General features: G+C 32.0%; 3 protein-coding genes across 5 annotated transcripts; 1 reads left to right on the plus strand and 2 right to left on the minus strand.

Moving 5' to 3' along the window:
• Positions 1-1,409: 1,409 nt before the first annotated feature.
• On the minus strand, positions 1,410-2,480 carry LOC105799734 (thaumatin-like protein 1b). The gene is made up of 2 exons (XM_012630427.2): positions 2,388-2,480; positions 1,410-2,290 (listed from the first exon to the last, which is right to left on the minus strand). The coding sequence occupies exons 1-2, from the start codon at positions 2,437-2,439 to the stop codon at positions 1,608-1,610; spliced, it is 735 nt and encodes a 244-aa protein (XP_012485881.1). The 5' UTR covers positions 2,440-2,480; the 3' UTR covers positions 1,410-1,607.
• Positions 2,481-5,770: 3,290 nt separating this feature from the next.
• Positions 5,771-8,259, minus strand: LOC105799735 (uncharacterized). The gene is made up of 7 exons (XM_012630428.2): positions 7,982-8,259; positions 7,717-7,886; positions 7,172-7,248; positions 7,011-7,076; positions 6,732-6,806; positions 6,570-6,644; positions 5,771-6,378 (listed from the first exon to the last, which is right to left on the minus strand). Exons 1-7 carry the CDS (start codon positions 8,131-8,133, stop codon positions 5,965-5,967), a joined length of 1,029 nt encoding a protein of 342 aa, XP_012485882.1. The 5' UTR covers positions 8,134-8,259; the 3' UTR covers positions 5,771-5,964.
• A 2,232-nt stretch (positions 8,260-10,491) lies between these two features.
• On the plus strand, positions 10,492-13,143 carry LOC105799737 (ras-related protein RABC2a). 3 transcript variants are annotated; one of them, XM_012630434.2, is made up of 7 exons: positions 10,492-10,632; positions 10,881-11,006; positions 11,105-11,173; positions 11,683-11,748; positions 12,010-12,131; positions 12,528-12,662; positions 12,796-13,143. In XM_012630434.2, exons 2-7 carry the CDS (start codon positions 10,955-10,957, stop codon positions 12,901-12,903), a joined length of 552 nt encoding a protein of 183 aa, XP_012485888.1. In that variant the 5' UTR covers positions 10,492-10,632; positions 10,881-10,954; the 3' UTR covers positions 12,904-13,143. The 3 variants fall into 3 exon arrangements, with proteins under 3 accessions (XP_012485888.1, XP_012485886.1, XP_012485887.1); XM_012630432.2 differs by lacking the exon at positions 10,492-10,632 and having other exon boundaries at positions 10,641-11,006; XM_012630433.2 differs by lacking the exon at positions 10,492-10,632 and having other exon boundaries at positions 10,641-11,006; positions 12,534-12,662.
• The last annotated feature ends 205 nt before the right edge of the window (positions 13,144-13,348 follow it).

A 13,348-nucleotide genomic window follows, 5' to 3' on the forward strand; every position in this document is an offset into this window, starting at 1 on the left:
TCCCGTGGATGAATAATTGGGTTCAGTTAAATTTTGATGGTGCTGTTAAAATAGATTCTGGTAAAACTGCTTCAGGAGGTGTCTTGCGAGATTGGGAAGGTAAGTGGATCTCTGGCTATAATAGATGTTTGGGTAAATGCTCAGTTTTTTTATGCTGAACTATGGTGAATTCTGGATTGTTTGACTATTATGCTGAGGAGGAATTTTGAGAATATTTTGATCCAGACTAATAGTATGGAAGCAGCAAAAGCTATTCATGATTGTTTTGTCATCCTTGAATTCTACATTGATTAGGCACATACGTCAAATGTTGGAGGTTGGTAATTGGTTTTTGCAATATATTCCCAGAGAGAATAATGAGGATGTTGATTGTATAGCAAATTGAGAAAAGAAAAAGGATGAAGGGAGAATTCACCACTCATATCAATCAATCAATAAATTCAAATCTGTTTTCATTACTTTCGTTTTAACCTTCTTACCAATCAAACACCAAATGAAGATGGATTAAAACTTTAGAGATTCAATTTAATGATTACTTGAAAACCATAATAGAAAACTAATTACTTGTTGAATTTTGATAAACTGAGTCATTTGCAAGTTGTATACATGTTTCTATTTATAGGCTTTCCAACACAGGTTATGGAGACGTAATTGCATAAAGATGAAATAATTTACTTCTACTAATAAATTCTTAGGGAGGGTCAATTATGGAGTTTAAAACTAAAGATTATCAAATGAATGAATTTAGACGTTTAAATTCATTTAAATTTGAATATTAATTTTTCAAATTTATTTTAGATAAAAGTTTTAAAATTGTAAAAATGCTGTAATTTTTTAAAAAATTTCTTGCTATCTCATAACAGTTGTTTTTTTTAAATCTAATTTGTAATTTGTGGTATTGATATTTGATTCACTTTAAGGAGTATTACGTCCCATATCAATTATCAAAGAAACACATTTCAAAATTTTAACAAGTCTAGCAACATCAACAGGACCCAATAATGCTATTTTCGCTAACAAATAAATATGGTAAATTTTTAATAATTACAAATTTCATCTTTTATTTTTCATATTTATATAACAGTTTAATTATTTATTCGCATGTAAATTGTGCAATACAGTGTATTTATGTATCCTGTGGTTTATGTATTTTTGTCCTTGTATAAAAAACTGAAAATACAGGTAGAATTAGGAGTGTAGCTAGGGACCTCCTTAAAATGAAACTTTTCATTTACTCCTTTTTTAATTAGTAAAAGTAAAATTACACTTTAACCTCCTAAAATAATAAAAGATTTAATTTAATCCTTTAAAATTATAAAAATATAAACTATTTTAATAGTAAAATTATATTTTTATTATTCTAGTTTCGCCGCCACAAAGTATAGAACATAAGTATGGTTGTAAGAAGCTAAAAAAACAAAAATTGAGCTTAGATTAGAACCAGCAAGGTTTTTATATATTTGTTTATTCGATAACACATCCCAGCACAGCAGATCAGATCAGATCAGTACTGATGCTTTCTTTATTTTAGGATCGAAAAGAAGAGAAACAAGGGGCTTCTGCATGCATATATAGTTTGTACAATCTATATATACTAATATGGTGGCTCATGGGCAGAAAGTGATAAGGTAACTAGGCCCACCAGTGCAGGAGAAAGTGCTAGTTGCATCATCATAAGCATAACTATAAGCTTCAGGACACTGATCCTTGAATTTCTTTGAGTAATCCGTGGGTTTACAAGTCTCGGGTGAACCATATTGACCTGTGCAACAATACTGAGGCTCATTCAAAGCTGCACATGCGCTTTTGCAACCTATGGTATTCCCATCGGATCCTTTGACAACAAAGTTTGGTGGGCAAGCTGAGTTCACATTCGCCGCACAGCTAGTGCTGGTGCAGTTTGGACCTGAGCCGCCCTGCGGGGTTATCGAAAGCGGCAAGTTAAAACCATCAACAAGGCTAACGTCATAGTAATCTTGTCCTCCGTTAGCTGCAATAGTGAACTCGGCCAGGGTTGCCGGAGGGGCTCCACCTTTTCCATTGCAAGCGATCTGGTCGGACCCACAGTCCGCAGTGGCACAAGTGAACCTTCCGCCTGAGGTTGAGCATTGTGTTCGAGCCCAGAGCCTGCCTTTCCATGGGCTAGGAACGTTAAGGGAATCTTGTGCTTGAGGGTCTAACTGGAACCCAGTCTTGGGCAATTGTGGGAAATTAGGATCACCGACAAGGGTTGCCGGCCAGATAGGGTACTGACAGTTGTTTTTTACGGTGAAGGTCGCCATTTGAGCCCCTGAAACATGCAATGCAATATTGTTGAAAAATCAAATAAAAAAGTGTTGAAAACACAATAACAAAAAAACATAGTGGATTAAGTAATTGTTTATTACCTGAGATGAGGATGGCCAATGTAAGACCAAAGAGCAAATTAAGCTTCATCATTACTTTGCTTAAACAATCGACTGATTAAATTGCTTTGGAATGAATGGTGAAGTTGTGGTACCTAGCAAGGAGGTATATATAGCATTCAAGTTTTTAATGTTTTGCAGTAAAGGTCCTCGCAAAACCAAATTATTTCTTTAATCACCAGACTTTTCAGCATGAAATAAACAAAAAGACAACAATCTCAAACTTTGAAGATAGGGATGATTATTCAGATTGATTAACTGTCAAACATTTCCTTGACTTGCAAGATCAAATTACGTAAGCCTTTTGTTTTTTAAAGTGTGCTGACAGCACAGGTGTTTGTTTTGTATATCTGTTTTTGGTGTTATATTCCAATGGAAACAAGCACTATATCCTAAGGTTATTTGGATTGGGAGTTACTGCAATACTTTTTCCTCCTTATCCACGTACCGAAATTAAAACAAGCACTGTACCCTAAGGTGATGGACTTTTCTCTTTTAGAAATTAAATGGGTTCAAATTAACGTGAAGACTGGGGGTGCAAATACCTTCATGCAATGTGTGTGCAAATTCATGTTCACGGTGGTGTAAAAAAAATATGGTTCAGAATTACTCCATAATTCCGATCCTATCTAAAATACTGTATCATTTGTATCCAAAACCGAACCTCGTGAATTTGGAGCAGTGGGAACAACTTACGTTTTTCCCCTTCACCTGCTCCACACTTGATACCTTTGCAATGTCCGCTAGTGGAGGAGACTCACATCTTCATCATTCCACATCCTCAATTTCCATTTTTTTTTTTTGTAGGTTTTCAACGTATGGTCAGATAGTAAAACTTCAAATATTGGAAGACTATTTTTTATATAACAAATTCAATTCCGTAAAAAATCTCTATTAGGGTGGATTTGAAAAGTTATGATCAACATCAACAAAGGAATAATAAAAAGGAATAAAGCTAAATAGTTGCCACATACTATTATCTGATTGACCTCTCAATTCTTTTAATGAAGAAAATTATTTAAATAGTTTTATAATTAAAAAAATTATAATCTTAACATTCTTAAAGCAATCTTTTTATTAATAGATTAAGTTTAATATTACATTTTTTTGGGTAATTACCTTACCACTAATTACTTGCAAAACATTTTAATTAACAATCAAATTAATTATAAAATTTAGAAATTATAAGGCTAAAGGAAAAATAATCCCCTAAACTTTTGGGAAAAAATTAATTAAGCCCCTCCACAAAAAGCACACTCAATTAAATTCTTAAATTCTCAAATTGCATCAATTGAGCCCTTTGACCAATGCTTTCCATCTTTGACCATTACAACACTGACGTGGTTGTTAACGGTGCTGACATGGTGCTCTATGTCAGAGACAGTTGTTGACATTGAAGTGTCACAACAGTAAAAATAAAAATTCAATTTTTTTAAAAATTAAAAGAAATATATTTTTTAATTTTTACTAGAATTGTCCAAGTTGATTCATTTCAAAACTTATTTTTTAAAATTTTATAAAATATATTAAAATTTATAAAATATTAAATAAAATTCAATAAGTTCACAAAATTAAAATTAATAAAAAAAACTATTTACAAGTTTAAGTCCAAGATGAATCTAGACATATGATTGTCCAGAATCACATTTCATTAAAGATGATTTTTAAAATTATATAAAGTATAAAAATTATTAAAATTATTTTTCTTTAAAAATATGATATGTGTATCAATGTTTTAATTCTATTGGTATCTTTTAGAATATATAAAAATAAAAAATTATTTTACAAAATAAATATATAAATAAATTTTAATTTTATTAATCGTATGTGTAAAGTTTTTTAAATGTGTATAAATTATTTTATTACATGTGTAGCTTAAAAGGTGTGTCAATTATTTTCTTAAATGTGTAGCCTAGAAGGTTCAAATATTAATAGGATATATTTACACTTTAGAACAAAAACTATGCACATATGATTAATAAAATTAAATTTTATTTATATTTATTTATTTACTAAAATGTTTTTTATATAGCCTAAAAGGTACAAATAAAATTAAAACATTGATACATATATAATAATTTTAAATAAATATAGTTTATAATATTTTTAAACTTTATATAATTTAGAAAAATTGTTTTCAATTAATCTGGACAATAATATGTCCAAATTCATTTTGGACTTAACTTTTATATAGTTTTATTAATTTTAATTTGTTTTGAACTTTTGAATAATATTTTATACATTTTAATAATATTTCTACAAATTTATAATTTTTAAAAATTTAAATTTTTAAAATGTTTTTTAATTAAAAGATTTTAAATTTTCAAATGAACATGTTTATCCTAGTAAAAAATAAAAAATATTTCTTTTAATTTTTTTATTTTTTTAAAAAATAAATTCTTTTTTCTAACATGACACTGCCACATCAGCAACAGTCGTTAACATAGAATGCCATGTCAGCGATGTAATGGTCAAAGATGAAAAATATTGATCAAAAAATTTAATTGGTAAAAAACATGAGGCTTTGAAAGCTTAATTGAATATATTTTTCGTCAATGAACTTAATTAATTTTTTTTTTTAATTTCAAAGGTTTATATACCATTTAGCCAAACTATAATTTGTTCGTTCTTACCACGGAATTGACTAGCTTGTTTTTTTCCGCACTTGGAGGAGGCGCATTTTATTCCACCACTTCCTCATCCAATGATTCTACTTTGGAGCAAACACAAACACCCAGGTCTTCTAGTAGTTTTCCGTGAAAGAAAGCAACAAACCCAAAGTAATCTCCGCAACTGGAGGAGAGTCATTTTATTCAATCAATAATATTAAGGTATAATGATTTATTTTGTTCTTTAACCTCACAAAAAATAAAAAAATAAATACTACATGTATTATTTATCGAATCACCTTAAAATAAATACTACATGTATGTTAACAATTAATTAATTTTTAAAATGTAAAAATATTTTAAAGTATTTTTAAAATTTTTATTTTCTATATTTTAATAAATTTAAAAACTCTTATTTTAAAAAATAATTTTATAATTTTTTTGAATTTTTTAATTTTAAAAATTTTAATTAATTTCTTTTGTGACATTCATACAACATATCACATCAACAAAGTTAACTTGGATTAATTTTTAATTCATTTAGAAATAATTTGACAAACAATACAAATTTAAAACTAAAAATGAAAAAAAGAATTAATTAATTAATTAATTTTTTATTTTGTAAAATTAAAATACCAAATAAACTTTTATGCCTAATAATTTTGATCACAGTACTTTGAGATCTATGCGGTGTCATTTCACCTCAGAATTTTCCACATTTCACATACGTTCCGAAAACATACATCCAAACACCCATTTCAAACATTAAGGCCTTTGTTTAAGCAAATTATACTGTTGTTGCTAACATTTAAAACCGAGTACCACAAACTCAAACATACATACATCTTAAGTAGGTTTTTTTGCTCAAGTAATAATAAATCCAATTACCAGTTTAATCTGACCAAAAATGATTCAAACATGACATATCAGCACACTGGAAGCCAGGTGAACTACTGTCCCATGTTAGGAGGCGGAGGCGGCGGGTGCATACCCTGTCCCTGCATCTGATGACCAGGGAAACCTTGTGGAGGAGGGTTGGTTGGAGGCCTAGGAGTGAAATTTCCCATTGTCCCGCTACCCCCAGGAGGTGGTGGTGGGGCTATAGGGTTGCCACCAGGAGGCATAGGCCTAGGACCATTTCCCATAGGAGGCGGCGGCGGCGGTAATGAACCAGGAGCTGGAGGTGGAGGGCCCCTAGGAGGGTTTGGCAGCCCTTGAGGTGGAGGAGGAGGTGGCGGTGCTGGAGCATGAGGTGGTGGAGGCAAAGGCCTTGGAGGAGCACCTGGGGCTGCAGTACCATTGACTGCAGGAGGAGGTGGAGGTTTGTTCACCTCTAGTGGCTTGGTTTTAAAATATACCTGCAACTGCATTTTGATAATAGCCAGAAAAACAGTAAGATATTATCTACAAGATTTTTTAAAAACAAATTAGTGCATTTATGCAAGATTAGCAACTATTAATCCTGCCAAAGAGAGAGTTTAGCCAGCTAATACGGCTTCAATGCTAGTCCTCATCTAATGTCAATAGAGGTAAAGCTTGTGCTAAATAAACTAACTGTGAACATTTTCGAGTCAGGATCCCAATGCGAGAAGAACTTAGGAGTGGATTTATCGATCTCAGTGCTTGGGACCTGTAAAGATAAATTAAATATATAAGCACAAACGCTAAACAGAATTCAAACGAATCAACAGCATGGTATGTACTATCATTGACTTACCTTGAAAGCTATGATCTCATAGGGTTCTGCAGCAAAAAGGAGATACTGATATCTCCTATCAAATGGTTGCACTCTCTGCATCCATGAACAATAAACATAGACATTATACTGTGCTACAGAGAAGAGTCTATGATTGAATAGAGATATAAATTCAGGTTTTGGGAAAATATGAAGTTTGGGTTTTATTGCTTTAATGGACCAAAATTACATATGGAATTGGGGGAAGCAATCATGAGAAGCCTATGAAGTCAAGAGGGAAATGAAAATACAGCGAAAAACCTGCTCATAAGACGACATAACACGGTGCCTTGGCTTTGTATTGTCTTCTATTTCAGGATATTCAATCTATATGAAACATCAAACACTAATTTTAATAAGTAAAAGGATTAAAAATAATAATTTTATGATACAATTCAATTGTTGTTGTACATGATATGCACCTGGAAGAGAAGAGATCTCTGCTTGGTCTCCGGATCATATTGCTTTGTCACACGATATCCTGGCCTACCAATTTTGACTGCACAGAATAACAAATGAGCAATCTTTCACAAGTTAAGAAACAAATGATGAGATCCGACGAACAGAAATGTAAACTGTTCTTCTTGAACATTCCATTCAAAAATAAAATCATACATCGAATACAACTAGGTGGTGGCTCCCAAACATAAAAATGTAATTGATAGGTGAATGAGAACATGGTTTAAACGTCAATTTCTTCAAAAAAAAATAAAAATTCAAGGCAACTAATAATTAATTGATTTAATCCGTTTCTGCATAATTTCAATTCATCTTGGCCAACAAAAGCAACACTTCAACTGCTAATAGTACACATAGCATTAGATTCTTAATTCGTAACAGTAAGTCTGTCGATGACACTAAGTCTACATTAACAATTTACTAAAACTAACAAACAGAATTTGCTCAAAAAAAAAAAAAAAACAACGGAACTGCAAAAAGGAACAAGGGGAAGCTGACAGATACGTGCCTGTTTTACGAACAGAAACTTTACGCTTGTGAGGCTGAGGCTGAGCCGGAGCCTCCTTAGCCTCACGCGCCGCTCTCTTTGCTAAGTTGGTCTGGTGCCGCTTCCCTTGCGTATGTGCCAAATAGTTCCCTTCATTGTTGTGTAGCGTCAGACAAAGCTTACACTCATAACTACCCAAAAACATAAAGCATTTTCAATCTTTAAAAAATAATAATAATCGAACTTTTAAGAAGAAAAGAGGGAAATTTCGTAGGTAATTTAATACCTGCCGAGGTGGTTGCGCATGAAATAGGGATCTTTGGCGAGATCGATGGTTTCAAGAGCAAGCCGACGGAGCCGCTCGCGGCGGTCCATGGCTTCAGTTTGGGCGGAGGCAGCACCTCCAGAACCGGGTTTGGAGCCCCAGTCTCTGTCCATGGTTCCCGAGATTCTTCCTTCGGTGTTCCCTGGTTCTTTGTTAGGGTTTCAAATTGGGTTTTGTTTTTTCAGTTACAAACAGAAGTGATGGATCTGAAAATGGCGAATAGGCGTTCGCAATCGCATGTTGCAGGTTGTAAAAAGCGGTGGCTGGTAAGGATTGGGCTCTCTTTGTTTGGAAATCCAAGCTAGGCCATAAAAAAATTGGGCCCCTTAGATGTTTGCTTTTAGGTCAGGGCTTAAAAGGATTTTCTGTTCTTAAAAAATAAATTAAAATTCAAACCCTGATATTTGAATAATAGATTATATAGTAATTCAACTCATAATTTAACTTAGATTTAGATTTGAATATTTAAATATATTATCTACTTATTATCAGCTTTATTTTTAAGATTTTTTTATTTTAAAATTACTTTTATACTTATTAAATATAAATTTTGGATATCTAAAAATTACATCACTAAGGATTAGCAATTGGGCTATAAATGGGCCATGCACATGAGAGTGGGGGGACTGCTATTTTGCTTTAGAATTTGTGAGGATGGCTTCAGCTTTCATCCCAATTCGCTACTATTATAATCCCCACGCTTGTCTCTGAATTTACAACTTTAAAAAATGGGGGCAATTACTTAATCACTTAATCATGACATCTAATGAAACCCATCCCTCCCTGCTTATTCTTGTGTCTGCCTGAACTTAACATGCACCCCCACCTTTTATATAATTTACCTTCTCCTTTTGAAAATTTAGAATTATCAATACAAATATTTTTTTTTTCTGAAAATTTTAAGCAATTATTTCAAATATTTTAATTAATTAAATTTTATAAAATATATACTTTTAAAAATTACATCATTGAAAACTTTTATAATACATATTTTAAATTTTTATTTATACAAAATTAAAAAAATAAGAGATTAAAACTAATAAAAATTGATTACTAAAATCAGGATGCAAAAATTAATGAGACGATGATAGAGTATAATATAGATGTTACTGTCATCACTGCTCTAATATTCCATGTATCCCCACCTTCCTCACCATAAATTTACGCTATTATACTTGCTTTTTATTGTTAAATAAATGTTAGGGTCCCTGCTCCATCATATATTTATTTATATGAGTAAAATGGATTTTCTCTATACACAGTCAACTATATTTAAAGGAGATAAAAAAAAAAGGTTGCATATAAAGATAAATGCCAAACATAATTTAATCCACGCACACATGTTAGTGCTACTCATAATTATGTTGTTTCGTATGTCAAGGATGTTTTTGCTTCAGAGTTTTACTTTCGTTTTATTTAGTTGTTTTAAAGAATTTTCTTTCTGAATTTTTATTTTTTTAGAGTTAAATGTTACGCGATTTGCAAGATTAAAATTTTAGGTCCGTAATACGTACGTTTAATTATAGTTATCTATTAACTTATTATGATGATAGGACACTCAACTTTACCTAGTTATATATAATTTTGTCGATAATAGTTATCTATTAAGGGTTAGCAAAAGGACGGTGAAGAAGAGGGAGAGAGAGAGAATGGGAATAGAGGGAGGGATGGGAAAGCAGTGATAGGGGAAGGGAGACGAGAGAGGAGGGGGGAGAAAAGGATGGAAAAAGACAATTTTGTTAAGTTTGTAACAGAAAATGGCAACTCCGTTAATGGTTAGTAGTGACCAATTTATTAGTTTTTAAAAATTTAGTGGCTAAATTGAAAGTTGAGTGAATGTTAATGTAATTGACTCATTGAATAATTATATTTATTCTTATCCATTTGGTAATTATGTCCCTATGAAAAGACATGAGACCTACTATAAAAAGAATGAAACTTTATTTGTATGACACAAAAAAATAGAAATGAATTTTTTTTTCTATGCTCTCACCATCTTTTATATTCTTAGATTGTTCTATAAAAAAGTACCGCAAAAATTCTTTATAGAAATTGATATCCTTGATATGCTCTGCTTAATACTCAGCGGATTATTTTCATTAATGAAAAACATAGACAGTTATTTGGCTTTATTGTATACTAAAGGTTCATTTGTCAGTAATTCTTTTGCACGCTTTGAAACATTGGTTAATTTTTCATAAGTTCATTTTTATCCTCATACATCATCACTAACAATGTATCAAATATTATTCCATAAAGTTATATCAAATCCATAAAGTTTTATCCCCATAAATATTTTGCACCTAAAAATTAAAAACAAAATGGCATGCAGGAAGCTCTTACAAAATAATCTCCTCAAATTAAGGATTAATTTGTAGTAGTAATGTATAAGCGAAAAACAACCAAATTTAGTTGTTAAAATTTCACAAAAAGTATGATCAACAATATACCAATCATAACAAAGATTTACATTACTTTTATCCATCAAACTTCTTTACCTGTGCAACTTTAATGTTGTGGAAAATTGTTTCAAACAGAAGCATATTGTTGCATTGTTCTCTCCTTCCATTCCTAGTATAAGTTGTCTTCCTTTAGCTTATCTTTCAAACAACGTATTGATTCTCTCTTCTCTTCTCTTCTCTATTATTAAATTTCTTTTTCACTCTACTTTTGAGAGAAAGAAAGAATCCATTCATTTTCAAACCCAAGTTTTCTTTTTCCCTTCTTTTGAAGGGGTGGTTTATTGGATACAACAGAGACTTTGAGAAAGAGAAGAAGATTTATTTTTTTTAAAGGAGAATTTTTTTAAAGTTTGGGCTTTTGTTTTTGGATTAAAAAATTCAAATGGGATCATTTTCAGGGCAAAGTAGTGGAAGCTGTGATCTTTCATTCAAGATCTTGTTGATCGGAGACTCGTCTGTTGGCAAGAGTAGTATGCTTCTTAGCTTTATTTCAGCTTCTGCAGAAGATCTAGCTCCCACTATTGGTTCGTTATATCAACTTCTTTTTTTCTCTTAATGGATCTTTGATTAGTTTTCTTATGGTAAATATTTATTTGGGTTTGTGTTTGAATCCATGCTGTAGGTGTGGATTTTAAGGTCAAGTTGCTAAGTGTTGGTGGGAAGAGGTTAAAGCTCACTATTTGGGATACTGGTATGAAACACATACAAAAATTTCCATTAGTCTTTCAGTTTCAATTTTAAAGAGTGTCAAAATCTGTCAAGTCTAATTGAAGTCAATTGTCTTGGCTTAAAAAATTACACTTGACTTCTTCACAATTATATAAAAAGAAATGTTTTTGTCAATACGTTTTGATATGATTGTCTTTTTATGGAACCAATTCTGCACTCTGCAGCATCAATTATGAAATCCAATTTTCAGGAAATATACAGTAAATCATGTGTGGTGAAAAGAACTATACTGATGAAGATAATATTGATCAATTGAAATGAGTTCGTGGGTTTTAACATTGTTGTTAGTGGCTATGTTTCTACTTTTTAGATGCAAGGAGAAAATGCTTTCTTGACATGGTTAACTGGATGTTGCTTCTTTAATCTTTTATTAGCTGTTCACCTTTTCTGCTTATAAAATTGCATTAAAATAATTGCCTTGGAACATGGAGAAATCATGCTTGACTTTTGAAACCATAATGCTTCTTGTAGCTGGACAGGAAAAGTTCAGAACACTAACAAGCTCTTACTATAGAGGTTCTCAAGGGATCATTCTTGGTAAGTTCATATTTCTGGTGTATGTATGACTTTACTCCACTTCCTTGATTTTGTTCGATGGAGCCTATCACTGGCTTGAAGTTGAAAACTATTTGACAATAAGATATTAGTGCATATTGGTATCATAAGCATTCATGCTTCTTTGTACCCTTTATTCCATAATGTAGTTGTATTCCCAAATAAATGATCAATTGTGATGCTTGTCAGTTCTGCTCAAGGTGTTGAAATTGTTGGACTTATTTCTTCGGTTTGGTTATATAGTTTATGATGTAACGCGGAGAGATACTTTCACAAATTTGACTGATGTTTGGGCCAAAGAAGTGGAGCTCTACTCTACCAACCAGGACTGTGTCAAGATACTTGTTGGAAACAAAGTTGATATGGTAAGTCTAATGTTCTCTTTCTGATCCTTAATATTAATAACTGAAGATACATCTACTCCCCTTCACACCTCACCCTCAAAAGTTAAAAGGATGTATTATTAACTTGTTAATGAGCAATTTCATCATCTTATGCGGCACAGTTTCAAGAAACCTCATGGAATAAATTTGTTAAGGAAAATCACGATTGCATTCACAAATGCTAGTATAAGGTTTTTGCATTTCTCATCATGCAATCAGTGTATATTATGCTTATGTTCTCACCTATGTTGTGTGTTTCTCTGAAGTAACGCTTTTCTTGCATATGAAAGTCGGCTCTTGATTTTCTTACTTTGAGGACTTCTTTTCGAGTTGTTTTCACTTCACTCATATAGCATCATTATAGCCAATTTGTTTAAGTTCCAGGACTCTGAAAGGGCAGTAAGTAGAGAAGAAGGGATTGCGCTTGCAAAAGAGCTTGGATCCATTTTTCTTGAATGCAGTGCTAAAACAAGGATAAACGTGGAGCAATGCTTTGAGGAGCTTGCATTGAAGGTACGTTTTTCATGATAATTGCAATAAGTGATTAGATTATAGAATTTCTTACAATCTGAACTGGTACCATGAGCAAAGAAACTATGGCAATCTATTCTCTCAGTTGTGACAAGCTATGGATTTTCTTACACAGATAATGGAAACTCCTAGTCTTTTGGAAGAAGGGTCTGCTGTAGGAAAGAGGAACATCTTAAAGCAGAAACCAGAGCAGGCTCCTCCTGGAGGCGCCTGTTGCTCTTAATTTGCAGCAAGATCTCGGCCCCGATCTGAAAGCATGACTTGCATATCCATAGAAAACTCAGGCAGCCATGTTGTTGGCTCTAAGCTTTCCCACCTTGAAACAGATTGTGAACAGTCTGCAAAACCTGTATATGATAATTTCTTTCAATTTTCTATACTGCTGCAATTTCCAATTTATCTGTCTATGGTTAATTTTATCATACTCGAATTAACTAATGTAAATTTGTTAGATTTTGATTTCGATTTTGCTTTTGTCTTGATTAATTTTTACAGTTCTCATGTTTATTGTTATTCCCGCATAATCTCTCAGCAATATCAAAAACACCCATCAAAGTGTAAAACATTATATTTTATAATTCAACAACTCTCATCATCAAATCCATTAAAAAGTTCTCATTAACTAGGACGACAATTGAATTAACAATTTTTAGATGTCAAATCAATGA

The sequence above is a fragment of the Gossypium raimondii genome, chromosome 9 (genome assembly GCF_025698545.1).
Source record: "Gossypium raimondii isolate GPD5lz chromosome 9, ASM2569854v1, whole genome shotgun sequence".
NCBI lineage: Eukaryota > Viridiplantae > Streptophyta > Magnoliopsida > Malvales > Malvaceae > Gossypium > Gossypium raimondii.

Bases quoted from the DNA above. Each gene is read 5' to 3' on its own strand.
- LOC105799734 (XM_012630427.2), bottom strand. From the start codon at position 2,439: ATGATGAAGCTTAATTTGCTCTTTGGTCTTACATTGGCCATCCTCATC. The intron at 2,291-2,387 runs GTAATAAACAAT...TGCATGTTTCAG, and splicing joins ATTGGCCATCCTCATCTCAG to GGGCTCAAATGGCGACCTTC.
- LOC105799735 (XM_012630428.2), bottom strand. From the start codon at position 8,133: ATGGACAGAGACTGGGGCTCCAAACCCGGTTCTGGAGGTGCTGCCTCC. The intron at 7,887-7,981 runs GTATTAAATTAC...GTTTTTGGGTAG, and splicing joins ATGCGCAACCACCTCGGCAG to TTATGAGTGTAAGCTTTGTC. The intron at 7,077-7,171 runs GTGCATATCATG...TGTTTCATATAG, and splicing joins AGAGATCTCTTCTCTTCCAG to ATTGAATATCCTGAAATAGA.
- LOC105799737 (XM_012630432.2), top strand. From the start codon at position 10,865: ATGGGATCATTTTCAGGGCAAAGTAGTGGAAGCTGTGATCTTTCATTC. The intron at 11,007-11,104 runs GTTCGTTATATC...TCCATGCTGTAG, and splicing joins AGATCTAGCTCCCACTATTG to GTGTGGATTTTAAGGTCAAG. The intron at 11,749-12,009 runs GTAAGTTCATAT...TTGGTTATATAG, and splicing joins TTCTCAAGGGATCATTCTTG to TTTATGATGTAACGCGGAGA.